Below are 26,259 nucleotides of genomic sequence, written 5' to 3' on the forward strand. Positions count from 1 at the left end.
TCCTGCCATCCCCCAGGAGCCTGCCCCTCTCCCTCTTCTTTTTACCATAATAAAAACTAAAGGTTTATACAACAAAACCCAGAACTGAGTTTTCTGCCAATAGGCTCTTCCACCAACACAATTTCTGTTGCGAGGCCAGAGCCAGGCCAGACAGGATGAATCTTTCATCTGTACTTTTGCACTCTCCTTTGCCATCAGTCATAATCGGGCTCTGTTTGCTGTGGAGCCCAGGAGGCCGGTGAGGGAAGGTTTCACAGTGTGCATGCAGTCCTGCGGCAGCAATGCAGCTCATTTGAAACAGCCAAGTTGTTCATTTGATTCTTTGCTAATATAATAAATTTCAGCAAATGGAGAAATGCAGCCAAAACTGTGCTTTGATTTCCCAGAATAACTTGGTGAGGCTTTGCTGGGATTGGATTCAAGATCAGGCTCAAGGCACCTCGTCTGTGACTGGAGAGGGATCACTTACTCCAGCAGGGATTCTGAGGTATGGTTTGAGATGGTGTCCCAAGGGCAAGCACACTTAAACAGAATAATCATGTGCTATCCCATTTTTGCTTCCTGGTTTGTTTCTTGTGTCTCCCTGGGCACCAAGTTCCCCCTTCCGTGAGAAGCCCCCGGGACTGTTCTTGCTCTCTGGTGTGTGGGATCTCTCTAGGTTACCCATCACCTCTGTGCTCTACCTCCTCCCCTTTCCCAACAGCAGCATTTACTTTTCTTGCTCCTGCCTCTCTTCCCCCTACAGACACTGCACTTGTCCAGGTGGGTGTTTCTGTGCTGCAGTGCCAGAAAATCCTCCTTGCTGCTGCTGCTGCCTTCGTGCTGTCAGCAGGATTCCCATCAGTCACGCATGGAGATGCCTGCCTTTCCACACCACCAGGGCTGGCAGTGTGCTGGGTCACATCCAGGTTTGCCTGCTGGTGCTTGGCCACATTTATCCTGTGCCATCACCTCTCTGTCATTCCTGGCATGTCCCAGGTTTTGGGTGGCTCTGTTCCTGCAATGCCTGCACAGAGATGCTTCTCCCAAGGGCTGGGGACATGCATCAGTGATCATCCCTGAGGCATGTGTTAGCTTGCTGTACCAGCCTTGGGCCCAGGCATGCTGTTGCCCTAATTCTCATCTCTCTTGGGCTGGGACTCTGCTTTGTTTGGGCCGTGTCTGCAGTGAGGCTCACTGCAGGGACAGCCTCTGTCCTCAGTCCTCCTTCAGACCTCTTGTAGGTAGCTTTTGCCCATCAGAAAAATGCCTGTGCAGGCTCCAGCACTGGAGGGCCCCTGCCCTAAATCAGAGAAGGAGCTGTTGAGAGCAGGGGGATGGTTTTGCTTGGGCTCCTGGGCACTTATCTTGCTGGAGGAGGTAACTCCTATCTCTCCCTTCCCTCATTAGCAGGAGTAGGGAGCAGGCAAGCGTGGGAGCTGGAGCAATACCTCTGCTGTGCTTAGAGGCAGATCTTCCTCTGCAGCTCCCTATTTTTAACCTTGCCCTGGGGCAGGCCTGGCTCCGTTGTTTCTGTGCCTGGGTGACACTCAGGGGGATGGTTTAGATGTTGGATTGGGGCTGACCCATGTGACGGATGAAAGCGATCCTGAGCAAGAGCCGTGGATGGAGCGTGCTCTGCAGTCAGCACTCAGAGATGTGCCAGTGTTCATAGACAGCTGTGCAGCTGCAGGGCAAGCATCCTTCCCTTCTCCAGCACTGGGAGTCCCAGCTCGGCACTGGTGGGCTGTGGGACTGGGTGCTTGCACTTCACATCCTCCTCTTTCCCTGGTTTTACATGGGATTTCGTAAAGTCCTTTTTCTTCTTTCCCTGCCTCAAAACAAACAAAAGGCCTTCGAGTTCCCCTGCTGCAGCTTTGTTATCTGCTAAACCTTGTTGCATCTGCTTCTAAGACAGCTTCCTCAATAACCCCCCTCCAAGCTGTAACCTCAGACCCAGATCCCAGCACAACTGGGCTGTGTGGTTGTTTCCTGGTTACCTTCTCCCAGGTGGTCTCCTCTGCACCCAATTTCAAGCCAGGCTATTCCAGTAACTACCGACTGCCTGAATCTGGAAAGCGTTCCATGAGTCCCTGTGTGTGTGACCAGGAGCTTGGCTCCTGCCCAGGATTGTGACAAGTGCTAGGAGAAAAAGAAAACCTCCATTTTTGCTTTGCCTCTTCTTGTTTTATCTCTGCATGAGCAGCCCTTAATGTAGAACAACCTGGATCTCAGCCGTTGCCCAGCTATGAGAGAGAAACTGGATAAACCTGTGAAGTTTTATGCTTCTGGCTGATTTCAGGCTGCTTTTTCTTGAAAGGCAGCTCAAGTCCTCCAGCATCCTCTATGGGTTATCCTGGGATTTGCCTTTGTTTCACAAGAGCTTGCTCAGATACAGTTCTTCTGCTTTTAACATACACAAGTAGATAACACTTAGGTGGTGCTTCCTTTTAGTGAGGGCCTAGCTCTTGGTGTGCGTTTTACAAGTGCTAATCTTGGTTAAAGAGGTAACAGCTGTAGTAGGAATTTGTATAACATGAAGATCATTGCAGCTTGTCTTACATGGACAATAGTAGCCAAAATACTCATCAAAATTAAGAGCTAAGACATATAAGGAAGAAATTCTTTCCTGTGAGGGTGCTGAGGCACTGGAATGGGTTGCCCAGGGAGGTTGTGAATGCTCCATCCCTGGCAGTGTTCAAGGCCAGGTTGGACAGAGCCTTGGGTGCCATGGTTTAGTGTGAGGTGTCCCTGCCCATGGCAGGGGTTGGAACTGGATGATCTTAAGGCCCTTTCCAACCCAAACCATTCTATGATTCTAAAGATGGAAGGTGTGTAACTGTATTTTGATGTAAAATGATACCCAAGATGCTGTTTAACAGGTGAAGAATGCCAAAAGGTAGGCACAGCAATGCCTGTGTAGTGACTAGATCAGGTTTTGGACTTCAGAGACATTTGGACAAAGCCCTCAGGTTTCAATTCAGTGTTTAGCTATTTTCATGTTTTCAGATGTAAGATATCGACTCGGAAGAGCTGGAATACCCTGTCAGGAACAGCAGCTTCCTCTATTGTTTGTTTGAGGTGGAAAAGTTCAGCTAACAAATGCAGAGCACAGCATGAACCAATATTGTGTATCTTCTTATTGTGGCACTCTGATTCATCAGAATCATCATCTGCTTTCACTGCAGAGAGAATGAAACAGTGGGTACATGCACAGGAAGTACTTTAACAGGCTGAGAGCACAATGTAAATCTAAAAGGGAGCTTTGGAAATAAGGGCCAAACATTAATGGGAATTACTTGATTGCTGGTGTTTGAGCACAGAGCAGGCTGATGGAGCGGCTCAGGACTTGAGCTCAATGCTTGGTTCGGCTCTAAAAGCCTGCCCTGGGTTTCATCCTGCCATGTGGTGTTGTGCTGAGCTCCAGCAGGCTGAATGTCCTCTGCTGATTGTCCTCCTATGTGGCTGAAGGTCCTCTGCTCTGGCAGCAGCTCCAGGTGCTGGCCTGGAGATACCACACTCCCTATGGCTTCTGAGCCCTGTGGACACCAGCCTGCTGGAAGAAGGTTAGGAACTGTGTGAGCACAATGCTCTGCTTTTGGGAGTGAGCTGGAGAGGCTGCAGCACAGGAGAAATCCCTGGGATAAAGGTTGCTGTGAGCAAGCGTGGCCTGCCTGTCATGTGTTGGCTGGCTGTGTGATGGATTTCTGTTGGAGAGGCCATGCTGGGACTGCTGAAGTGGTTGCAGGAGCACGTAGGTAGCTGGTCTGGATGGAGGTTTGGGATCTGGGATTGTGGGCATGGGTCCCTGTTGGAATTACTGCCTAGCTGGTGTCCACCATGTTTAAATACTGGGTTTAACTGCAACTGGTTCATTGCAGCCCAAAAGGACTGTGGTTGTATCTGTTAGCTTCAACTGATAAAATATATCCTGAATCACCCAATTGATCCTTAGTAATGGTTTTGTTGGGTGAGGAGCTCCCTCCTGGCACTGTCAGCAGTACATTGCTATACAGTAAAACCTCAGTGCTGTGCTAAGGACACAGATACCAATGTAAAAATGCATCCCCTTTCTTTACCAGCTGAAACCAGGCGGCCCTGTGAAGTGTTTTACTGCTGTAGGTGTGACTGCACCGAATGGTTCTGATCACACAACAGTGTTTATTAAAGGATCACACTTCTTCCATGGCACAACTTCATTTTCAAGAGCACAGGAGTTTGCACAGAGCAGACAGATGGCCTCAAATGAGCTTCTATTGCAAATGACTTCTTGGGTCCTAGGTACAAGGCATGATTCAAACCTGACTGCTGGAGGTGCCAGGAAAAGGATGAGAGCCGCCAGTGCTGCAGTCTGTTGCCCAGCTTATTCCCAAAATCAGGCTCTTGCTACTGAGAGCTGACAGCAGGGTTCAGGGATGAGAGATGGTCAGAGAATAACACAGTCTGTGCAGGTCTGTGCTCTGAACAACATCCAAGCTGCAGAAGAGTCAGCATCAGCCCTCTGCAAATGCTGCTCTATGGTCCCAAAAGATACTGGGTCATACACAGTATTTATGATTAACCCTCCCTCTATAAAGCATGAATCTTCAGCAAAGGATAATTACTTTAATTAGTTCCCAGGTCTAGCTGTGAGAGATGCTTACCCTCCCTCCCTGGAGAGTGGATCTCCAAAGGATCTACCCGAAGTGGGTTAGGAGGTAGTTGTGTCCCCACGGCACGGTGCAGTGCTAAAAGCAATGTGACAGCATCAGCTATGGGGCAGGAAAGGTTAAAACCTGCCACAGGGTGTGGGCTCAGTCTGTGCTGTTTGATACTGGGCTCAGTTTAAAGATTCTAAGTTTCTTCCTTTGTTACATTGAAGTATTTAAGTGGTGGCTCTTTGCTTTTTGCGCTCGGTTACAATACAGCCAGTGAATACAACAGCTCCTGTCTGACTTCCTCCTGATGCCCAGGTCAGACTTGGGAGAAACAAGCAGCTCGCGCTTTTCTTGCACACTCTTTATTTCTGCTTCTTATCAACAAAAGTAAGCTCATTTGAGCATATCTTTGTACACACACCTTGGGAATAACCCCTTGTACAGCTTATCTTCCCTCTTCCCTAACAAAAGGCAGCTCCGGCTGCTCCTCGCTGCTCACACCGGCCTGCCTTGAAAGGAAAGAGCTATCCCAAGCAGTTCTTTACCCAGTTCCTCGTGCTTTCCCCCTGCACGGAATTCCTCGGACAGCTCCCGGAACGTGACGCAGATGCGGCGGCGCTGGATGTGCCTGCGGTGGATGGCGTGTTTCCAGCGGTACCGCGCCTCGCCATAGAGCACCACCAGGCACCGCCGCGGCAAGGGCACGGCAACAGTCACCTCCCGGCTTGGAACCAGCCATGGGGATAAGGCACAGTCGGGTCCCTCTTCGCCTGGGTTCTGGCAATGTGGTGTCTGTGGGAAAGATCCAGGGGGATTTAATTCCCCGTTTGCTTTGCTGGAAGTGGGAATTAACGGGATGCTGTCCTCTGAATCACAAGACATGGATAGCACCGTTTCTGAGAGCAGGTTTAAGCTCACCAGGCGCTCTCCCCAAAGCCACCAGTCGTCAAAGTGGGGGTCGATGGCAGAACCTCTCTCTGGCATGTAGTCCAGGTTACATTGCTCAACGGGTAAGAAACCACCCAGCACAGAGCAGGCCTCCATTTGTGCCACGATCTTCTTGCTAAAGCTTGGCAAGCCGGTAAAGCTGCCAGCCTTCAGCCTTTGCTTCTTGAAGTTCACTTTGGGACCGTAGTCCTGTTGGAAAAGAGGAGGGGGGAAAGCTACTGTTAAGGAAAAATGTAGGACAAGTCTTTTTGGAGAGGCTGTGATCCCTATGGGACTCACGGTCAACCTTTTCAGTCCTGTTCCCATCTCTTCCAGTGACCTGGTCACTGGGTTGCAAAAGGACTCAGTGAAGCTGCACTAATCCCTTTGGAATTAGATTTCCCACCTGCAAAATCAAACCAAGCCACCCACTTCTTTGGCTTGGAGAATGTGTGAACTTTAATGCCTGAACACACATAAAAATGCTGTTTTTGTAACTATCACGTATTTTTGCCATAAATAGGCTTTAATGACAAGTAATGTTTGCTTTTGAAGGAAAACCTTTAACAAAACATCTAAGGCTTTGGGGGTTCAGCTGTAAATACCTTTCCCTTCCCAGAGGGACCTAAGATCAACTGTGCAGACCTGTTTCTTCCGGCCGGACTGTGACAGTTTCCAGTCATCCCGATCCATCAGTTCAACCATCTCAGATTCTTCATCTTCACTGATGAACTCCTCCATGAGGAGCACCCCTGGAAATGGGAATGCCCAACCAGCGAATTCCGAGTGCTCGTTTCCTTTAGCTAGGCCTGTCTGTGGACAGTAAGTGAAATTGTCTTCTCCCTATGGGAATAACAACACAGAATAAAAGCCATGGGGGGGGGGAACTTCTTGCCATACGGTATTTCTCTGATTTACCCCTTGCAACCTCTATATAAATGGTACAGGATCCTTGTAGACGTGGAAAACATTACAGCTGCTTTGGGGAACAACTCATCCCTGCTTCTTATACAGCTGCAGCATCACCGCAGCTTGAACCATGGCACACTTTGGGTTGGGAAGGACCTTAAAGCTCATCCAGTTCCGATCCCTCTGCCATGGACAAGGACACCTCACACTAAACCATGGCACCCAGGGACCCCTTCCACTGGAGCAGCTGCTCCAAGCCCCTGTGTGCAGCCTGCCCATGGACACTGCCAGGGATGTGTTCCTGCCCCTTACACCGATGCAGGCTTTGCCCCCAGCCCCTCCTGGTGCCCTTGGGGGGGGCAGACCCGGGCCCTACCATGGTAGCGGGGGGGGGGGGGGGGAGCACGCTCGTGGCCCGGCCCCGCCCCCCGCCGCAGGCCCCGCCCCGCCGCCCCCTCCCCGGTACCTGTGGGGGCGGAGCGGCCTGCGCGGGCCCCTCGCAGAGCAGGCAGGAGCGGATCCCCTTGCAGCCGCAGCCGGGCCCTGCTCTTCCGCCCGCCGCCTCCATCCGCCCGGCTGAGCCCCGCAGGGACCCCGGTTCCCCTCCCTCACGGCCGGAGCCCGGCCCGGCCCAAGGTGAGCGGGGGGGGCCGCGGGGCCGCCGGGCTGGGCGCAGGCCGCACGCCCGCCCGGCCGGTCCGGTGAGCCCGGGGGTGGACGCGGGGGTGGGCGCGGACTCGCTGTCCCAGCAGCCCCCTCGGCACCGAGCGGCAGTGCCGGGCCCGGCCGCGCCGCGGGGCCTGCTGGGAGTTGTAGTCCGGCAGCAGCCCCCGCTGTGGTACCCGAGGGCCGCCGGTCCCTCCACCGCGGCCTCCGCGCTCGGGTTGGCCGGGGCCTTGCGGCCCTGCACGGCTCCGGTGCTCCGGGGCCGCCGCACAGCCGCGGGGGGTGCGAGGCTGGCACCGCCATCCCGTGCCATCCATCCCAGCATGGCGGTGTGGTGTGCAGCGCCCGTGGCACCGGCTCCCCCGGGGCAGAGCTCCGGCCATGGCCGGTAGCTGACACGGAGCTCGTGTTCATCCCCGCTGGATGGACACCGGGCTGAGGTGCTGCTGGTTCAAGGCTGCGCTGGGTGATGGGTTCGTTAGGCCCCGCGGTAACTGAAGGTGCTGTCTGGTGTCACCCGGGCTGATGGCCTCTGGGGCTGTTGAGCCTGGAGAAGAGAAGCTGATGGAGACCTCAGAGCAGCTGCCAGTGTCTGAAGGGGGCTATAGGGATGCTTGGGAGGGATTCTTCATTAGAGATACGGGGATATCCCCTTCATAGTAGGGATAGGACAAGGGGTGATGGGTTCAAACTGAAACAGGCCAAGTTCAGGTTGGAGATAAGGAACAAGCTGTTCCCTGTGAGGGTGCTGAGGCGCTGGCACAGGGTGCCCAGAGCAGCTGTGGCTGCCCCATCCCTGGCAGTGCTCAAGGCCTGGTTGGTCAGAGCCTTGGAGCAACCTGCTCTAGTGTGAGGCATCCCTGTCCATAGCAGGGGGTCGGAACTGGATGATCTTAAGGTGCCTTCCAATCCAAACTGCTCTATAATGGTTCTATGGGGTGTGTTATGTTGTGGTGTTCCCCACAACTCTCCTGGTGCCACGGGTGACACTGGTAGCTGAGGTGTCAGTGTGGGCAGAAGAGGGTGATGGGGACATCCACTGTCATACTAGAGCTTAAGTGGGTTTATTAGGTTCAGCAGGTGAAGGCCTGATCCTGTGGGTTGCCTTTCAGTGACAGCTCTGTTGCTTGAAGGATCAAATCCTCAACAGCGTTTTTCAGGCTCAGTGCCATCAATGCTGGTATAAAACATCCCATACATGAGGGATTGCTCTTGCTTACAGGTGTTAACAAAGCAGTGCCCCATTGCTCATCAAAGCCAGCAGTCCGGGTGCTGTAGGCATGTTGTGAGGCTGAAGTCAAGCCTTAGTGTCCTGCCTGTTCCCCACCATCTACTGCAGTGGCATTTAGGCAGCGGTGAGACTAACTCAGAAAGACAGTAGCAAGCCTGGCCTTGGAGCTCTTCTGTCTTCCCTTCTCTTGGAATCTGTGTCAGAAAGAGCAGTAAGCCACAAATCAGTAATTCCATGAAGCTCCTTTGGCTCTATCTATGTTGTTAGTCTCAATATCAGCGAGTCCATGTGTCCTGTCCTGGCCACAGTGATGCACAAAACCATCAGTTTACCAATAGCCTCCACAGTGCTGTTGGGGTGGGTTTTGTTGGTGAGGAGATGATGTTAGTGATGGGTGGGTATTTACGTTCCTGAAAATTAATTCAGTTTCCCAGGGTTTTAGGGGATTTAGGGAAGAGCCTGTCCATATTGTCAGGCCAGGGAGTGCACTGTTTCCTTGGGAGGAATTCCTTCACAACAGGTGTATTTACTCTTACTGTTGCTGTTTATTTGAAAGCCTGTTGGAGCTCTTGGAGCAGAGCCCTGTTGCTCAGGAGAGGTCCAAACCGGTAACAGGGATACTGTCCTAGTTCCCAGTGCCATCACCCCATGGACAGCTTTCATCTGCAGCAATTTCATAGCCAAGGGAGGGATTGTTGTTGTTGGGAGCATGTGCCCAGTGTAACAACAATCTCTGCTATGTCCATTTCAACCAGGTCAAACAGGAGACTTCAAACACGGCAGTGAAACCAGTAGCTAACCTCCTAAGTTGCTTCTTTTTCCCCTTTTGGAGCCAGTTGAAAGGACTTCCTCTCATTCCTGTTTGTTTTACCAGGAAGGGGACAAGAAGAGATCCTACAGCTGACTGATTCCAGCAGCAGGGTGGAGATTAAAGATGTCCAAAATTACTACAGAACTTCTGTTGGAAAGAGCAGTTCCAAGATCCACGAGGCTCCGAAAGATTGAGACGCTGAAGTAAGTGCAGGCAGGCCCATGGAAAATTCCAGCTGAATCCAGCCTGGCCAATCCTTGTTTTGTCTTTCTTCCCATAAGCATTTGCAGGGAAGAGAGACAGTTACAAAGCACAGAGCAGGAGATGGCATTGTCAGTGCAGGATCAGTGAGCACTAGTGCATTCACTGGCACTAGAGAGGGTACCACTTCTGTAAAACTCCTTAAAGCCAGATCCCGATTTCCAACCCTAAGATAGATTCCCTGTTCCCAAAACACTTGTCTTTGCTGGCAACTGCTTACTGTGAGTAAGAGAATTTCTTCTGACCTGGATTTTAGAGGGATTTAAAAAGATTCCTGGCTTTAGTTGCCCTCCCTTTTCCTCTCCCTCCATCCTTTTCCATCTCCTCTAAATCCAGTTATGTTAGTACCTCAGACATAGCAGAGAGGGAGAATAAGTAAACTCTGACACACTTAGAAACCACTAAAACCAGTTTTGTTGCTCAGATCCTTAACAGAGGTCATTGGAAATATGTGTCTTTCCAAATGTTTAATACAGTGGAATTTTGCTTTTCCAAAACGGGTCAATCCGAGTGACTCAGCTGGTTTCTGGCTGGTGCCTTCGGTGTTTTTGTCACTGATGTAAGAGTTTGGGGTTTCATGTAACTTTCTTTAAAGTTACTTATTTTGGTTTGCCTTGTGCTGAAATAATCACTTTTAGAGAGAACCTCTGAGTCTCTCTGAAGAGTGTAGGCTGCAGTGATCTGGGTAACAAAGTGATCTTGAGACGTGCAAAGCAGCAAATTTCCAGAGCACGGCTTTTTCCACACAGCCTCGTACCATGGTTTTGAAGGGATATATTTGAAGGGCCATTTGGGGAACGCTGTGTTGAGTTTCTCCCCAAAAGGATGCCGTTGTCGCACTCAGCTTTGCAGCCAGCTGAATCCTCTTCAGCCTTTCTTACCTGCTTTGGCTGGTGAGGCTTCTGAGATGGCAAGTGAAGGAGAAGTGGTTTTGCTTCCTGATTTTATTCACCTCATTTACCCACACTTCATTTATGTTTAGAAGGCATTTTATTGCTAATCATTAGAGATGGAGATTCTCTTTATTAATGGAACTCAGACTTGTGTCCTCATGAGAGGTTAGAGGCTCACTTTGGAGCTCAACTAAATGATCACATCTAAATGACCTTTCTTATAATGTGCACTTCTCACTTTCTTACAGAGAAGGGGTATCTTTTCCCCCTCACAAATATTGTACCACTTTCTCTCTCAGGACAAAATGCTTCTGTTTTGGTGGCAGCCTTGGGATTTTGATAGGTAGATTTCCATATTTGCCATTGGAAGTTTTTACAGCAAAATTCACTTCAGGAATGAATTAGAAGAAAGAAAGGAAATGGGAAATTCTCCTTTTTCTTTTTGTGAAGTTAGTTTCTTTGAAACCAGCCAAATGATCTGGGGACCTACTCTGCACTTGGCCTGATCTTAGCTTCTAATGCAGGGATGAAAGGTGCTAAGCCAAATCAGCAAACTGACCCAATTGGATCCAGTCTGTGTGAGTGTCAGCATGAAGTCAGAGGGAGGACAGGAATAGCTTTTGGAATCACCACAGTGTTGTGTTACTTATACCAGTTGTGAGATGGTGGTTTCTAAAGAATGAGTGTAATGATGAAACTACACATTCTGTGGGCAGGGTGGACGGATGCTGTAGTGAGGGTCTTGTATTGCCACAGTTCTGCTGAATTGATGTTGCAAAGGAATAAAATACCAAAATTCTGAGAGGTTTAGTAATTTTATCTATGATCAAGAACTTTCCCAGTGATTCTCTGCTCACAGCAGCTCTGTTACCCATCAGAGCTTTATCTGGATAGCAGGTTAGTTGTACTGCAATACATTGGTAGACTTGAGTCTTTGATGGAGGCTGTTAGCTCAGATGCAGAATCTTTTCCATGTATCTGCGCCTGAAGTGGAGCAGAAGCAGGTTTGATCACATTTACCCAGTGAGTTGTGCTGGACTGAGAGGTGCAGATAGTTCATGTTCTCTTCTGGTTTCAGCCTGTCCAAGTTGCAGTTGAAGACTGGAGACTTAGACCCGCGCTTGTTTTCTCGGCTGAGGCATCTGCAGAAACTAGATCTCTCTGATAATTTACTGGACAAATTTCCCAACAGTCTAACCCTGCCCGATCTGCGTGTCCTAAACTGCAACAACAACAAACTGGAAGATGTAACTGCCCTGAAACAGTTCCCTCTGCTGGAGGAGCTGACCTACGAGAACAACGTGTACTTGACCGTGAGTTACTTCCCCTCCTTACAAAGCTAAGCCTCAAACAGAGGAGAAAGGAACAGCAGTTACACCCAGTTCTTGTATAGTGTTCTTAGGCAGCAAGTGTTAGGGCATCTGAGAAGGCAACCAGTCTTTTTGAACTACTTCATTAGTCTGTGCTATTGTTTCCCAATCTGCAGAAGTGACCAAAACCACTCGGATATTAGAATCTGGTTATCTTGAACTCCTGATTCTCCAGGTTACAGTCCTGTCTTAGGTACCTTATCTGGCAGGATATCTTATGCTCCTGTGTGAAATATAGTAATGACTCTATAGAAACCTCCTTCTTAGATGTTAGTTTTGGTGCCCCTTGTGCTCTGGAAGAGCAGACGTGATCCTCTGCTGCAGAGTTAAACTTGGTGATTAGCCTAGTTTAGGTTTTCTGATGTATCCCAAGAGGCTCTGCTGACTGTACAGCTTAAAGCATTCAAAACTGTAGTTTTCTTTGTGCTTTAAACTGGTATCAGCCACCAGCCCCGGATGCTTGTTTGCTGTTGCATGCCCAGAGAAGTGTATGTGTGGCTGGGTAAACTGGATTGGCGAACTGGTCTGACCTACAACACACATGACCCAAAGAAGCCCTGCTGGTGCCTTTGCTGTAGGCATCTGTCTTAGATGCTTGCTTAGCGTGGAAGGATGCAAACAGGATACCCTGCATTGCACCCAGGCTGGAGCAGATGAGCCAGGTTACACCGCCACCACCTTGCGTTGGATGGTAGTACTGCAGAAGCGTGAGGCAGGTCTTTTGTTTGCAGTTTGAGATTCCAGCTCGTGGGAGAACGTTCGTTTACAACTAAAAGGCTATATTCAAGTCAGAAACACTGAGGTGATCTTATGAAATAGCTTCTCCTGCCTAAATATATTCTTCTTATCCTTGTCTTTATTTTAATAAAGGACGAAAGCTAAAGTAAGTACCGTGTAACAGCAGCATTGGTGCCTTCTCTTTCTAGCTCAACGATGACTATAAAGTAATGTTTCTTTTGCAAAACCTTCGGCTACTCAATGGCAAAGATATCACCAAACTGGCAAAACATGTGAGGCACGTCAATAGTCGCAAGCTCACCAGCAAGGTAAGATGTGATAGTTCTTAATCTCTAAACACAGTAACTAAGTGCTGTGTTTTGGCATGCTCTGAACACAGCTCACAGTGTGAACAGCCTAGGAATTGCTGCTTTCTCTGGACACTGCTTGCATTTGCTCTACCTGTTCTGTATAGCCAACTTCTGCCTTCAGTTTAAACCACAGGAGCAGGGCCAACAGGGTCTGTGTCTGAGCCTTTAGTTTTTAGGTAATTCAGATCATCATTCAGAAATGGGAGAAGCCTGGTGCTGACATAACAGCTGTATGCACCTCCCCATCTAACCTGTGTTATTGTCCTGGCCCCAGGAATGGGGAGCATAAAATCAAGCTCAAAATAATCTGTTTTTTTTTTTTCCAGCATACATCAGGAACAAGGATTTGTTCTTTCTTCTTCATCTGTGCATGTCTGGAATTGTTTTTTTGCTCATTTACATGCACAGTTTAGCTCCTGACAGGTTGTCCCCATAGATCATGTTGTGATCCTCAGCAAAATTGTTGTTGTAGGATGAAAAGGTTTGGGGCTTTTTTTTGTGCAGTACTGCTCTTACCATTTGATTTCTTGTTAGTTGATCTTGTTAGTTCCTTCTGTGTAGAGATTAAATACCAAACAGGAATAGCTTATTGTGCTCCATGTTACCTGTGTAATACCTTGTATCTCGAAGGATCTGGGTGAGGGCTGCTCAGCCTCTTATCCTCCAGGCAACTGGGCATGGTTGGCTGGTTAATGAGACACCAAATGCTCCCTGTGCTGTTCATTTTGTGCTGATATCTGTGCCCCAGATACTTTTGCCTGTTGGTATTGCTCTGTTCCTGGTTCCCCATTTCTTGCTGCTGTGTCTGTTAGGTCCAAATGCTTATGAATGGGGTACTACCCACCAGAAACTCTCAGTGGGAAACTGTGCTGATAAGTGACATCTGAGTGACTGTGCTCATAGTTCAGAAATCTTTTGGAGCCAAGGTATCTTTATAAATGGGAATGACGTGGCCAGTGCTGCTCATGCACGCACTTGAACTACAAGAAAAGTCAACCATCCCCATTATCTTGTGCCTGTTATAATACATTAGTTACCTGTCAGGTACTCCCTGTTAGTAGGGCATGGTGTAAGAATGCTTAAGACCTTTTGCTATGGATCCAGAGGCATGAAATCAGATTGCTCTGGGTCTGCTCTCTGCTTACCCACACTCACAAGCTTGGTTCAGAGGAATTGGGTTTCTTTTTAGCTGGAGCTGTGGTTTGAACACTATAAAATCAACGGAAGCAGTGCTGTCACATAGCTAGCAGAGCCTCAGCGTTGACAGCTTCTTCAATGCTTTTACAAGTGCTCCTGTGCTCTTCTGCTCTGGTTTTCTATAGTGTTCTGGTGACTAAACTCAGTCTTTCTGCTCAGGTTACTGCTCACTGGGAAAAGTTCTTCCGTGACCAACTTCCTGAGAAACACACAGCTGAGCAAGTGAAGTCCATCAAGAAGAAGTTCCTGAAGTCAGTCCAAACCAACGTAGTATGTGGGCCCAGCTCACTCAGTGAGTTCACCCGCTGGCGGGTAGGTGACATGTCACTCACTTGCCCTCCTGTCCTTCAGGCAAGGACTCTGCAGGCTGATCCTGAATGGATTTGATTAAAATGCTGTATGGATTTGGGTATCAGGGCTCTTGCAGATGTGGGAGGTCACGTTTCCTGGTTTTCTTTGTTAAGCAGTTACAGAAGCATTAGGTATGAACGTGCACCAGAGCTGCAATGACTGTCATTAAACACTGTGCTTTTATTCATAAGCAATAATGATACTTGTACTTAATTAATGAGACTGCAGTTCCTTAGTACTTAATTACTTGCAAATAACTCTAATGGCATCCTTTAGCCTTGACGGAAGCTGTATGAAAGGAGAAAAGGTAATAACAGATCTGTAGTTACTCCCAGTGGGGAAAGATACCATCTAGTTGTAACATCTGTTTGGGTTGTATGTGCATACATACAACTGAGGCTTCCATCTCCCCTTTGTCTTGTTTCATTGCTGTACTCTTGTTCTCACAAATGTGCACCCTGGATGTCCATGACAAAGTGAAGTTCTTGGGTCATGTAATATCAGCAAAGGACTTAGCCTGCCAGGCTGTCGGCTCCTCCAACACTTGTAGATTCATGTAGAGTAGGGAAAGCAGATATCAAGAACTCGGCAAAGCAGCTCTCATGACACTGTTTGTCTGATTGTTGCTGTGTGCCTTTTCATTGGGGTTTTTTTACACAGCCATGTGTTTGTTTCTAAGGTGAAAATGATTGCAGAAGAGTTTCTGGCATACTCACTGGGTCTGGAGTTAAACTCGGATCCCGAACCAGAGGAAAAGATGGATGAGAATGAGGAAGAAGAAAGCAATGAAAGCCCCAGGGAAGATGCAGAGGACAAGGGTCAGGTAGGTGATTTTTCCAGTTCAATTAACAATGTCCTTTTATTTCCTGTGAATTCAGTAGCACTTGTCAGTTCACATTTATGACCTTTTGGTAACTGTAGGGGTAGCCTCAGGCTCCAGCCTGTTATTCAACAACTGAAGCTTGTTCTTTATAGCCAGATTGAACCTTTCCCAGCAATGTGAAGGTTGAGTTGCTCTCCAAGAGGGGAAAGCTTCCATTCTCATAGGATACCCAAAACATTGCATGAGTATAGTCCTATTGACTGCACCTCTCCTTTGAGGAAGGGGTATATTTAATTAGAGAACTGGGCTGATAACATGGCCACACTGTTGGTGCTCACCTTCTTTCAAATGGCTGCAGACTGAACCCACTGGGTCCATGGGCCAGATTTGGTTTTTCCACATTGCTTTCCAATCACAAGTAGCTGGGACAAGGGAAAAGTGATGTTTTCATTAGCTTCTGCCTCTAGGAACTCTGCAGCTCTTGGCTTTCTGATTCTTGGAACCCAGTCTGTAACCATAGGAGGGTACTTACAGTTGAATAATTAATATCTCTGACTTATGAATCATCTGCACATCTTGGGGAAGCCAGAAACCTTCTGCACAAATTGACAACATGCCTTATAGGTCACAGTAACAGCCAGAAAGAGGAAAAGAAATTGCTCAAAAACACGCTCTCGCAAGAAGTCCAAGCCCCAGGTGACCACTGAGAAGGAGGCTGTAGTTAATCCCAGGAAGTCCAGTCATGTGCAGGATGAGCCAGCTCCTGAGAAACCAAGAACATCGAACCAGCCAGCCAAAGAGGTGACCCCTGAGCAGGAAGCTGAAGAGACATCCAAGAACGGAGAGCAGTTGCCCAAGGGGCAAAGCAACAGAAGATCCAGCCAGCTGACAGAGGAACAGAAAAGCCAGGAGCAGGACAATGGAGTTGTTACCTTGACCCCAGTGAAGAACTCCAAGGGCAAGGTATGTTCATCAGCTTCCCTAGGACTGGCTTGTGGCCTCTTGGTTTAGGGGGAGGAGCTGCATTCAGATCTCGTCAGAGCTCTGCACAGTTCGGAGCTCATAACTGGCCAGATGTATTGTGAGTTACGGGTTTGGTTTTGCTCTTTTGTTGTTTTAAATCTCTCAGAGGCATCAGGGAAGGCTCCCCCTGGACACAGTGAATCCCCTGCAGGGGATGGATGGATGGACCAGCGCTCTGAGGTGGTGCACTGAAAGCCTGTTTCTAGAAACGGGACTGCCATGACTTGCTCTCAGGTCAAAGTGATGGCTGCATGGGGAAAGGTGTTTCCCCCTCAGCTCAGGGCAGTGGGGATATAGAGGTTTTTTCACATTTCTCTGCATCAGGAAATGGGGTTCATTGCTGAGCACATCTTTTCTAAACAGTTGCCTCCTGGTTTAGGAGCCTGGAGCATTGGTGGCACCTCAGTCTCTCCTGTTCTCTGTAGCAGAGAAGGGCTGACCAGATCCTTCAGTTTAACTCAGGTTGCTGTGCTCAGTGGAGGGTTCTGTCCAGGCAGACACAGGCAAAGCACTGTCAGGGGAATGAATTTTCTAAATGTGGATGGTTTATTGTAGGAGGATGTCAGTGCAGAGCCATTGCATTTTCTTCAGTGTCACAGTAAAGGCAACAGCCGTGAGGATTTTAAAACGCAGCTCTGGTCCTGTGTCTTCGAGCCATTGCTAGACTCTGGAGCCAGGAAAGGTGAGCTCTTACAGAGGTTTGCAGGATTCCCAGAACCACCCGGCTCTGGAATCCCAGCGGACTCCATGCATTAGACCCCTGCTCCTTCAAGCTGTAGTCTCCATTGTCAGGAAGAGACTTGCTTACATACTTCTTCTTTGACTTTGAAAACAGGAGACTGGAGAGCACCAGGCAGTCTTCAAGGTGTTATCTGTGAACCTGGGAACTTCTCACCTATTCTTTCCATCTTTCAGATCCTGTTGTGAACTCCTCCAGAACTGTGGCAACATGCGGAGGGGAATCTGTGTGTCTGATTGATTGTGAGACGGGGACAGTGCTGAAGAAGTATAAGGTGGCTGCAGAGGTACGTTACAAGTGGGAGGAGAGTAAGCATTGACTGGAAATAGCATCATTTGTTAGAATTACATACATGTATACATAATGTACGTTACAAAGAGTTCTGCAAGGGTTTCTAGCAGGTCTTAAAAGGAGGAAGGTAGGTACTGAATTGCTTATCCTTTTAGCCCTGTTTGTTTTGGGTGGTTTTCTGTTAGCTTAGAAGATTAGTCTGCCTCTTTCCTCCTCACGCAGGCATACGTGCTAAGACTGCTTGACAGCACAGAGGATTAAACATCCTGTTTCAATAGTTTGTGTTCTTCTGAGGGTGGCTTTGAGCTTCAGTGCCCCACCTCAAATAGTGGTGTCATTTCACCTCGATAGCTCTCAGATGGTTGTCTTATCTCTGAGCTGACAGCTTCCCTCCTGGCTCTGATCTTTCCCTCTGCTCATGGTTTCTTTCTCTCCTAGGAGTTTTTCAGTGTTGCATGGACAACCCTTACAATGGTCATCAGCGACAGTAGGAAGAAATCTCATAATATCTTGGCTGCTGCTGGGAGGAGAGGGATTGTCAAACTGATCCATGTGGCAGCTGACTTCTGCTACGGAGAGATAAAGGCACATAAAAAGCCCATTGCTACTCTCTGCTTCAGCCCAACTCGAGAAACTCACCTCTTCAGTAAGTTTGGATAAGAATATCTTTAGTTTTAGTACCTAATGTAGGAAAGGGTGGGCGTCCTTAACAAGGGGAACTGTCAGCAATGCAAGCAGGGACTGCACACATATAGAAGAAGCATGGCCAGACATTATGGAGGGGATATTGTTAGTCTCATATGACAGTAGTTTACAGAAGGTACAGACTGTTTCAGCCACAGAGCCTAGCCCTGTAGCTGAGGTGCAGCAGCTCCTGTTTCTCTCTCAGGGTGGCCGTCACGAACAAGCCCAGCAGTGGCCCCGTTCCACAAGGATGAGTAAGAAGAATGAGAGCCAGGGCAGGCTGCTGGGGGCCAGGCAGAGGGTGGTCAGGGCTCTCAGCAGCACAGCAACAGGGGCAAGCAGTGTACAATGGGCTGTTAGGGTTCATTTTTTCCAATGAGCAAAATTATGCACTTAGGTAAGTGCTTTTGGATGAATGACAGTTGTGTACCTTGTCAGACCTCTTTTCTTCTACACTATTTAGCCTGATGCAGAAGAGAGCTTTGCCACAGTAGGGCCCACAGAGGCTGAAGTTATGGACTGGTAGGACACAAAGCATTGTACTACAGGTTGCAGCTGCATTGTCAGGCCTGTAAAGTGATTTGTTAGAGCCATTCAAACTGCACCCCACAGCACATTGTTCCTCTGGCCTACAATTACTCACATCCTGGAGTGGTTAGAGTGTTACATGAACCATTAACAGTGGGATTTTTCTGAAACACAGGTAGCTGTAGTGGATAATTCCAAGAAGAAGCTTGAGAGTGCAAAAAGCAGAAGCCTAGGAGGATAAGGAGGTGGATAGCACATCCATACAATGGAGTGGACAGCTTGTTACATTGCATAGAAACATTCATAGTAATGAAGTGAGAGTCTTTGCATGCCCGTCTAGGGATGGGACACTACCCTGGGTAGTTGTTTGAGGGCTGCCATCTGATCAGGATGCAGATTACTCTGTGTAACCTGTTAGGATTGTTTCTGCTAGCAGTATATCAGCTTGGTGACAAAGACATGAAGGGTCTTTCACTTTATGTCAATGCCTAAGTTTCCCCATGGGAGCTACTGTGGATGTGACCACAGTAAGCCATGGATGCATGGGATGAAGTGGTGTCTGCCTGAGAGGGGAAGTTAGGGCTTAGATTCCCCTACAGCCCCAGAAACATGAGCTGAAAGGGGCTCATTAATGACCTTATGAAGCCACAACTTAGAAATGGACACCAGGAAACAAACTTTCTTTTATCTGCTCCTCTTAGAGCACAGGATAAGAATGCAAAGTACTGACCATGCTGTTTGACAGTGTCTGTGACGTGGTGTTGAGCCAGGAGCCTCAGTGACTGCTGCTGTGTCTTAAGGAGCATTCTGGTGCCCCAGGCTTAGTGTGTTACAGCCTGTGACACGGGTAGAATTGCCAGCTAGCACGAGAAGAGCCAGATGAGCAGCGGTGTCACTACCTGCTTCTCTTCTGTGTCCCACAGCTGCATCCTATGACAAGCGAATTGCACTCTGGGATATTGGGATTCCAGACTCTGACTACAATTTCAAAGCAAGGTAAAGGTTCAAAAACCAGACGTGGGCAGCCCAGGAGCCTGTAACTATCACAGCCCCACGTAACTGTTTGCTCTCTTTTCTTCTTTCTTTTTAGCCAGCTGCTGGTGCTGGAAGTGCTCTCTATTCCCTTACGGATTGCCCTTGTCCCCACCTGCCCGGATCAGTACCTGCTGGCTGGCTGTGAAGGTGGCTGTTTTGCCTGGAATATAAAACTGGCTAAGGAACAAAAAGCCAGGTGAGATCCCAAAGTTGCGGCATATATTTGCTTTCCTTATCAAAAAGAGCTTGTTCTAGCCAAGGCTTTATTTCTGGCTGAGGAGGCCTGAGCAAGAAAAGCAGCATGACCAACCCAATTTAAAACATCCCTTCCCATAGAGGCAAGAAAAAATACTAGCATAATGCTAAAGGGGAGTGTTCAAAGCTAGCAACCCTGAGCATCCATCACTGCTCCAGTCTACAAGGGTTGCAGGAAGACTGGCAGGACTGTAATGTAATACCCTAAAACTGAAGGGTGTGGGGCTTGATGCAGTGCAACAGAGCATGAAGTCTTGGCTCTAGTTCCAGTCTCCCACAAGGCCAACCCTGTTGCTGGTGCAGGAGGTTGCCCAGGGAAGGGCACTCTATGGGAGCAGAGAAAGAAATGACAACAGCAAAGCAAGTGGAATCATGCCCTGCTGTCATACCCTAATCCTGAGGTCTGCACAAACAGATGGAGTAAACCAGCAGTCTCTTAAGCAAAAGGGCTGCATTAATTAACCCAGGTGGCCAAAGGCATAATTCCAAGTGGGAACTGCTCTGGGTTTGGCAAGAGACTTAACACATCCCATCACTAAGTGCCTGTCCACTGCTCCCCATCCAGGACTCATTTCACCCTTGCCTCTATTCCAGGCCTTTTGAAGCCACGTTCCAGTTTCCTGATGAGGATGGAAGCATGACAACATCGCACAGGGTTGATGGTTTGGCTTTTCTGAATGATGATGTTGTGGGTGAGTATAAACACAATAGCTCAATCCAGAAAAACAGGCACCTTAGCACATGGCAGGCTGAATGGGGTGCAGCTACCTCTTAGAGGTGCAAATGCATATCTGGGTGGGTCTAGAAATGGAGATGGCCACATCCCCAAACCATGTTTGGCCAAGTAAGGATAAAGTGGAAGGGAGAAAGGCTGGTGGCAGCATATTTGTTTGCGAGTGCTTAAAAGCATGGCCTGAGCCTTTCTGAACAGCTAATGCTTGTTCTGCAGTTCAGGAATGTATTGTGGGCTTGAAAATCCCTCTGCAGCTTCCAGTTATCCTGAAACGAGGTAAAAGAGGTGGAAACTGTGCTGCTGATACCAGGTCCCACACCTTAAAGCCACCTTCTGGATGAACCACCTTCCGCAGCAACCAGCCTTTGTCTTGAGGTTTCCCATGTCACTGACACAGCCTCTCCCATCTTTCTTCCCTAGTTTCCAAGAGCTCTAAACCAGGATGCATATACGTATGGAGCTGGAGTCGGTCTTTTGACACGAAGGGGAAAGGATGCCAACGAACCATAGCTGCAGTTATTCTGGCTGAGCTCGAGTGGTCCACGACAGACATGTCCTACCTGACACTCAGCACCTGCCCAGGTAGGCAGTGCTCTTCCTCACTCACTGTGGCAGGGATGCTGTAGGGGTGGAGACTGACTTGGACCAGTGGCATGGGGAAGCCTGGACCTGGGTTTCAGTCCCCATCAGCCTGGTCTCCACCCTGCTACCAGGAGCCCTGACTTGTAATGCAGCTGCAGCACTGTGCAGCACCAGCTGTGTATAAGTAACATCAGGAATAACTAATTACAGCTCTACCATCTGCCATCCAAGGGGGAACCACCGAGGCATTGATCAGTGACATTACCAGCATGGTCTCCATTGTACAGGGCTTCAGAGCACATAGAGCTGATGGCTTGGCCCTGTAGTGTAGCCGAAGCCATTTTAACATGTCAAGGAAGGGGCAGGACACTCCAGGGGCTGCTGGCTTTTGAGACTAATAGGGAATAGACCAAAAAAGGTCTGAAAAAGGCCAGAAGAAATCCCCTAGTATTTCTCTCTAGCTTCTCTCTACCACAGCAAGAGAACTGATTTAGCCTTAGGTGAAATGAGCTTTCAGAGCAAGGTCAATTAGCATATTTGTGCTGTGTTATGCTGAAATACCACATCCTCCTTTGAGATCCTGCAGCAGTGGCTTGAGTTCTGCATTACAGGAGAGCGGATCCTTAATTCCAGACTTGTTTCCCATCTTCTTTTGGTCCTGCAGCAAAAGACTACGTGTTCTGTGGCGATGAGAAGGGAAGTGTGTGGATGTACAACCTCTCAAGCTACACCAAGGCACTGAGCTCTGCAAAGGGGAAGCGCTTCCCTTTGCAGAAGAAGATCGCTCCTGCACAGGTAGGTCTCCCTTCTTCTGCCCCAGTGCAGCAGGGAGCAGATTCACACCAGAACATACCTGCTGTTGTCTATACCCAACTCTCACACACCATTAAAAGTAATCTCTAGTGCATGACCAAGGCCATTTTTCAACTCTCACACAAACCCAGCTGTGACGGGAATTAGGAGCTGTAAAGCAACTCTGCATTCTGCAGGAGCAAGCAACTGTTCCTGGCTGAAGGGCCCTCTCAAAGCTGGTGGTTACACTGGAGAGCCCGATGATACACTTGTGGAGACACCACTTCCCTGCTGGGTTGAGGGGATGGAAGCCAAAGGGAAACCAGAAAGTTCTTCCTGGTGGACGAAAGGGCTCATGTACCTTTTTCCTGCTGGACACATCCCTGGCCTTCAGGGTTAGTTCTGTCTTGGGCAATGACTGAGCATCTGAAAGGACAATCCCACATACTCTCATATCAGAACCTGGTGTAGAGCTGCACTAGATGCAGGTAGGGAGTGACACAGTGTTCCAAAAGCTTTTTGCAAGTGCATTGCCCGAGGCAGCTCTTTCTCCTTTCTGACCAAGTCTATGTGTTTTGGAGGAGCTGCACCACCTCCCTCAGAAAGGGCAAGAGCCTTCCATTGAGCCTCACTGGGTGGGCAGGGAACCAGATTCCATAGAGACCCAGTTGTGAATTAACACTACTTAACATCCTCCCCCCTTCAGAGACAACACCAGCAGCCCTTCCCCATCCAACCTCTCTTCTCCTCCTAGGTTCTCCAGTGGCCAGAGCTGCGAGCAAACGGGGAGCAGCTGACTGAAGTCCTAGTAAACAACGTGGTCTCAGACCCCAGTTTTACTTACCTTGTCGTCCTAACTAGTGTGAACATAACAGCAATTTGGAAGAAGTCATAGCTCCTTGTCCCACAGTTCCATGCCCGTGCTTTGAATTAGTGCAGTATTAGTGACTGTTACCCATGTAACCATCACGTTTTCTAGACCCCCTGTTATGTGCAAGAGACAAAACACCAAGGAGTTTGTTAAACTCATCCCGTCATTGTAAACATCCAGTTTCTTTTACTGTAAGTTTTCTCACAATTGGTGCATTTGTTTTATATAGAAATGACACTTAATAAAACAAAACTCCAGTCTGGCTGGCAGTGCCTGGACTTCTTGGAAAGGAAAAGCAGAGAGTTCATCCACTGCTGTCACACAGCAGCGGCTCCTCGGGAAGTACACTCACACCAGCCTCACCAACAGCACAAATATTTGTGTTAAGGCTCCAATTGGGAAAGTAGAAATCATTTTAATGCCTTATCCATCAGCTCAGACATGACAGGTTTCCTCTTGGCAAAATATAACAGAAAAAAAGCCAAACTCAAAACAGCATTGCTGCTTAAACCTGCGTGGGATAAGGGGGAAAACACTGTCCATGAATGGGAGTTTGAATCCAGGAGTCATCTAACAAACAGCCACATGGTTCTGCCTCCGAAGCAGAGCTTGCTCTAAGCAGGGTGATTTTACTCGATTCCTTCCTGTTTGTCTTTAATGGCAACCTGTCAAACACAAACACAAACACTCAGACAAGAACTGTTACTGGGCTGGAGGAGTTTTACACATTCCTAACAGTCTCCTGTGAGACACAGCCCCAGCACAAACCAGCACTGGAAACCTCTACCCCCTCCAGAGAAACAGCACTTCAGGCAAAACCACACCATATTTACAGACTTGGTGCACTGTGACCTTGTACCAGCACATCAGAGAACATGACACAGACATTATCCTAGTCATACCCTCCCTGGTTTTGTCTTACTACCTTTTGGGCAGATTAAGTCTCAAAAATCAGGGGCTAAATAAACACAAAGGCACAGTGGAGCAAAGCAATGAGAACTGGTCCAAAACTTCCTAAAACTGTCACAGAAAACACTTGGAAGAATGGAAAATTGTTTTCTACATTAAGGTGACTGAGAAACCTGATGCTGGGCACCTAGGGCGTTACTGAGCACTCACTGAATGCTCGTCAGAAGTGCAAACAACCCTTAAGCACAGCCAGGACAGGAGCCAAATAATCACAGAATCAACCAGGTTGGAAAAGAGCTTTAAGATCATCAAAAAATGATCTTAAATCCAGTCCAACCATTCCCATCACTGCCAAGGCCACCCCTAACCCATGGCACTGAGGCCTCGTCTCCACACTGTGAGAACCCTTGCAGGGCCGGTGCCTGCAGCCCTGCCCTGGGCAGCCTGTTCCAATGCCTGAGCACCCTGTGGGGCAGGAATTGGTCCTCAGCTCCATCTAAACCTGCCCTGGTGCAGCTTGAGGCCGTTTCCTCTTGTCCCATCCCTTGTTCCTTGGGAGCAGAGCCCAGCCCCTCCTGGCTCCATCCTCCTGTTAGGCACTTGTAGGGAGGGATCAGGTCCCCCCTGAGCCTTCTCTTCTCCATCTGAACCCCCCAGGGCCCTCAGCCATTCCCCATCTCTCCTGTGCTCCAGGCTCTGCACCAGCTCCATTGCCCTTCTCTGGCCCCACTCCAGCACCTCAATGTCTCTCTTGCAGTGAGCTGAAGACAGGATTCGAGGTGTGCCATCACCAGTGCCCAGTGCAGGGGCACAATCCCCACCCTGGTCCTGCTGACACACTGGTGCTGATCCAGGCCAGGATGCTAATGGCTGCTCATGCTCAGCTCCATCAATCAGCACTCCCAGCTCCTTTCCCATGAGCAGCTTCCAGCCACTCTTCCCCTGCCTGTAGCACTGCATGGGGCAATTGCTGCAGCCCAAGTGCAGGACCCAGCCCTTTGCCTTGTGGTGCTGCACGGCCATGATGAAGCTGTTAAACTACCACAGTACCCCTCCTGTTGCTTCACTCTCAACTGCAAGAAGCTCAAAGGAAACCAACGTACCCTGAACCTCTCCTCCAGGAGGGAGAGCTCACTGATCAGATCCGTGATGGCATTGGTGAATGCCTCCTGCGGGCTGTAGTCAGGGGTGGTCTGGACACGGATGATGATCTTGTGTTCCAGGGGATGCGGGACCTTGTACCCTGCAAACAACACTTGGGGGGTCCTTCAGTAACTGCCTAGAATGGGAGAGCAGCAATGAAGAACCTCACAGCACGAATATAAGTGCTTTTTGTATGAGAAGATCATTGAAAAAGTTCATTTTCTATTAAAAGGATCATAACAAAATGATCATTATATATCAAAGTATAAAAAAAGTATTAGTTTATATCAAAAGATCATTGAAAAGATCATTTTGTTTTGAAAGATCATTGAAAAATATCATTTTCTATTCAAAGATCATTGAAAAAGATCATTTTATATTGAGACTATCATTTTCCATTAAAAGATGATAAAAAATGATCATTTTCTATCAAAATATCATTAAAAAAATGATCGTTTCTATCAAAAGATCATTGAAAAAGATCCCCTTGTACCAAAAGCTCATTGAAAATATCATTTTATATCAATAGATAATTGAAAATACCATTTTATATCAGAAGATTATTTTTCCATTAAAAAAATCACAGAAAAAAGCTCATTTTCTATTAAAACACCATTAAAACCCTCATTTTCCATTCAAACACCACTGAAAACCAGTGGTTACACATCCATTTATGCCCCCCAAAAAAAACCCTTTTCCCCCCCAATTTACTCACGACTTAATGATGTTCCCCAGCGTGTGGTCCTCCTTGTTGATGGTGAACAAGCAGGCGTTGGGCACCTTGGTGTCCTTGTTGATGGAGATCCTATGGGATACACAGGGATCATAAACACCTCACGGACCGGGCCTACAAGGCCGCGGGGGCCGGGGGGGGAGGCCCGGGCCTCCCCCCCCGTTCCCCGCGGCCCAAGCGCTGCCTCCCCCGGCACCACAGCCCCAAGCGATGCCGCTGCCCCGGTTAAAGCCGTTCCCATCCACCGCTCACTTCTTCTCGCCCTCGAACAGGAGGAAGGACTCGAAGGCCGGAGGTGCGTTCATGGCGGCGCCGCCGCCGTTAAGTCCGCCTCTTCCGGCCGAGGCGGCGGCGGCAGCGCCCCCAAGCGGGTGGGAGGAGTCGGTGCTGGCTCCTCCCACAGACCCGACGTGTGATGATGGTGAACGGGGGGGGATGACATCACGATGACATCAGCTATGACGTCAGCGATGACGTAAGGAGTGGGAGAGGCAGCAGAGGTGGCGTTAGAAGGGGCAATGGGGATGTCGGCACTTGGCATTGATGTCATCACTTGGCACTGGTGTCACCAACAATGGCATCGATGTCATCGCTTGCATTGATGTCACCACCAATGGCACTGACGTCACCACCAATGGCACTGACGTCACCACCAATGCCATCAGCAACAAAACCATGGGTTGACTCCTCCATCAGCATTCCCCAACTGGTGCCACCACAAAGGACACCAGCGGGGCCACCCCTGAGGTCATCAGTGATGCCATGAGGAGCACCAACACTCGCGATGCCATCAGGGAC

General features: G+C 48.8%; 3 protein-coding genes across 4 annotated transcripts; 1 reads left to right on the forward strand and 2 right to left on the reverse strand.

Moving 5' to 3' along the window:
* Nucleotides 1–4,962: 4,962 nt before the first annotated feature.
* On the reverse strand, nucleotides 4,963–7,094 carry ALKBH4 (alkB homolog 4, lysine demethylase). Its single transcript, XM_034068771.1, has 3 exons — nucleotides 6,919–7,094; nucleotides 6,189–6,386; nucleotides 4,963–5,753 (listed from the first exon to the last, which is right to left on the reverse strand). Exons 1-3 carry the CDS (start codon nucleotides 7,018–7,020, stop codon nucleotides 5,112–5,114), a joined length of 942 nt encoding a protein of 313 aa, XP_033924662.1. The 5' UTR covers nucleotides 7,021–7,094; the 3' UTR covers nucleotides 4,963–5,111.
* LRWD1 (leucine rich repeats and WD repeat domain containing 1) lies at nucleotides 6,936–22,938 on the forward strand. Of its 2 annotated transcripts, none has more exons than XM_034068769.1 (16): nucleotides 6,936–7,088; nucleotides 9,224–9,363; nucleotides 11,393–11,627; nucleotides 12,611–12,730; nucleotides 14,129–14,281; nucleotides 15,000–15,143; nucleotides 15,768–16,106; nucleotides 16,722–16,848; nucleotides 17,082–17,191; nucleotides 17,635–17,842; nucleotides 19,332–19,404; nucleotides 19,499–19,639; nucleotides 20,293–20,390; nucleotides 20,852–21,013; nucleotides 21,678–21,808; nucleotides 22,560–22,938. In XM_034068769.1, the coding sequence occupies exons 2-16, from the start codon at nucleotides 9,284–9,286 to the stop codon at nucleotides 22,698–22,700; spliced, it is 2,262 nt and encodes a 753-aa protein (XP_033924660.1). In that variant the 5' UTR covers nucleotides 6,936–7,088; nucleotides 9,224–9,283; the 3' UTR covers nucleotides 22,701–22,938. The 2 variants fall into 2 exon arrangements, with proteins under 2 accessions (XP_033924660.1, XP_033924661.1); XM_034068770.1 differs by having other exon boundaries at nucleotides 11,507–11,627.
* On the reverse strand, nucleotides 22,840–25,808 carry POLR2J (RNA polymerase II subunit J). The gene is given in 5 exon segments (XM_034068772.1): nucleotides 22,840–23,341; nucleotides 24,689–24,847; nucleotides 24,849–24,864; nucleotides 25,444–25,533; nucleotides 25,714–25,808. Coding segments are annotated over 5 exon segments (354 nt in total). The 5' UTR covers nucleotides 25,767–25,808; the 3' UTR covers nucleotides 22,840–23,305.
* Between the last annotated feature and the right edge of the window lie 451 nt (nucleotides 25,809–26,259).

This window comes from Melopsittacus undulatus, chromosome 13 (genome assembly GCF_012275295.1).
Source record: "Melopsittacus undulatus isolate bMelUnd1 chromosome 13, bMelUnd1.mat.Z, whole genome shotgun sequence".
Classification (NCBI taxonomy): domain Eukaryota; kingdom Metazoa; phylum Chordata; class Aves; order Psittaciformes; family Psittaculidae; genus Melopsittacus; species Melopsittacus undulatus.

Excerpts from the sequence above, each read along its gene's own strand:
- LRWD1 (XM_034068769.1), top strand. The coding sequence starts at position 9,284 with ATGTCCAAAATTACTACAGAACTTCTGTTGGAAAGAGCAGTTCCAAGA. Across the intron at positions 20,391-20,851 it reads TCTGAATGATGATGTTGTGG|TTTCCAAGAGCTCTAAACCA; the intron begins GTGAGTATAAAC and ends TTTCTTCCCTAG. Across the intron at positions 21,809-22,559 it reads AGAAGATCGCTCCTGCACAG|GTTCTCCAGTGGCCAGAGCT; the intron begins GTAGGTCTCCCT and ends TTCTCCTCCTAG.
- ALKBH4 (XM_034068771.1), bottom strand. The coding sequence starts at position 7,020 with ATGGAGGCGGCGGGCGGAAGAGCAGGGCCCGGCTGCGGCTGCAAGGGG. Across the intron at positions 6,387-6,918 it reads AGGCCGCTCCGCCCCCACAG|GGAGAAGACAATTTCACTTA; the intron begins GTACCGGGGAGG and ends TTATTCCCATAG. Across the intron at positions 5,754-6,188 it reads AGTCCGGCCGGAAGAAACAG|GACTACGGTCCCAAAGTGAA; the intron begins GTCTGCACAGTT and ends CTTTTCCAACAG.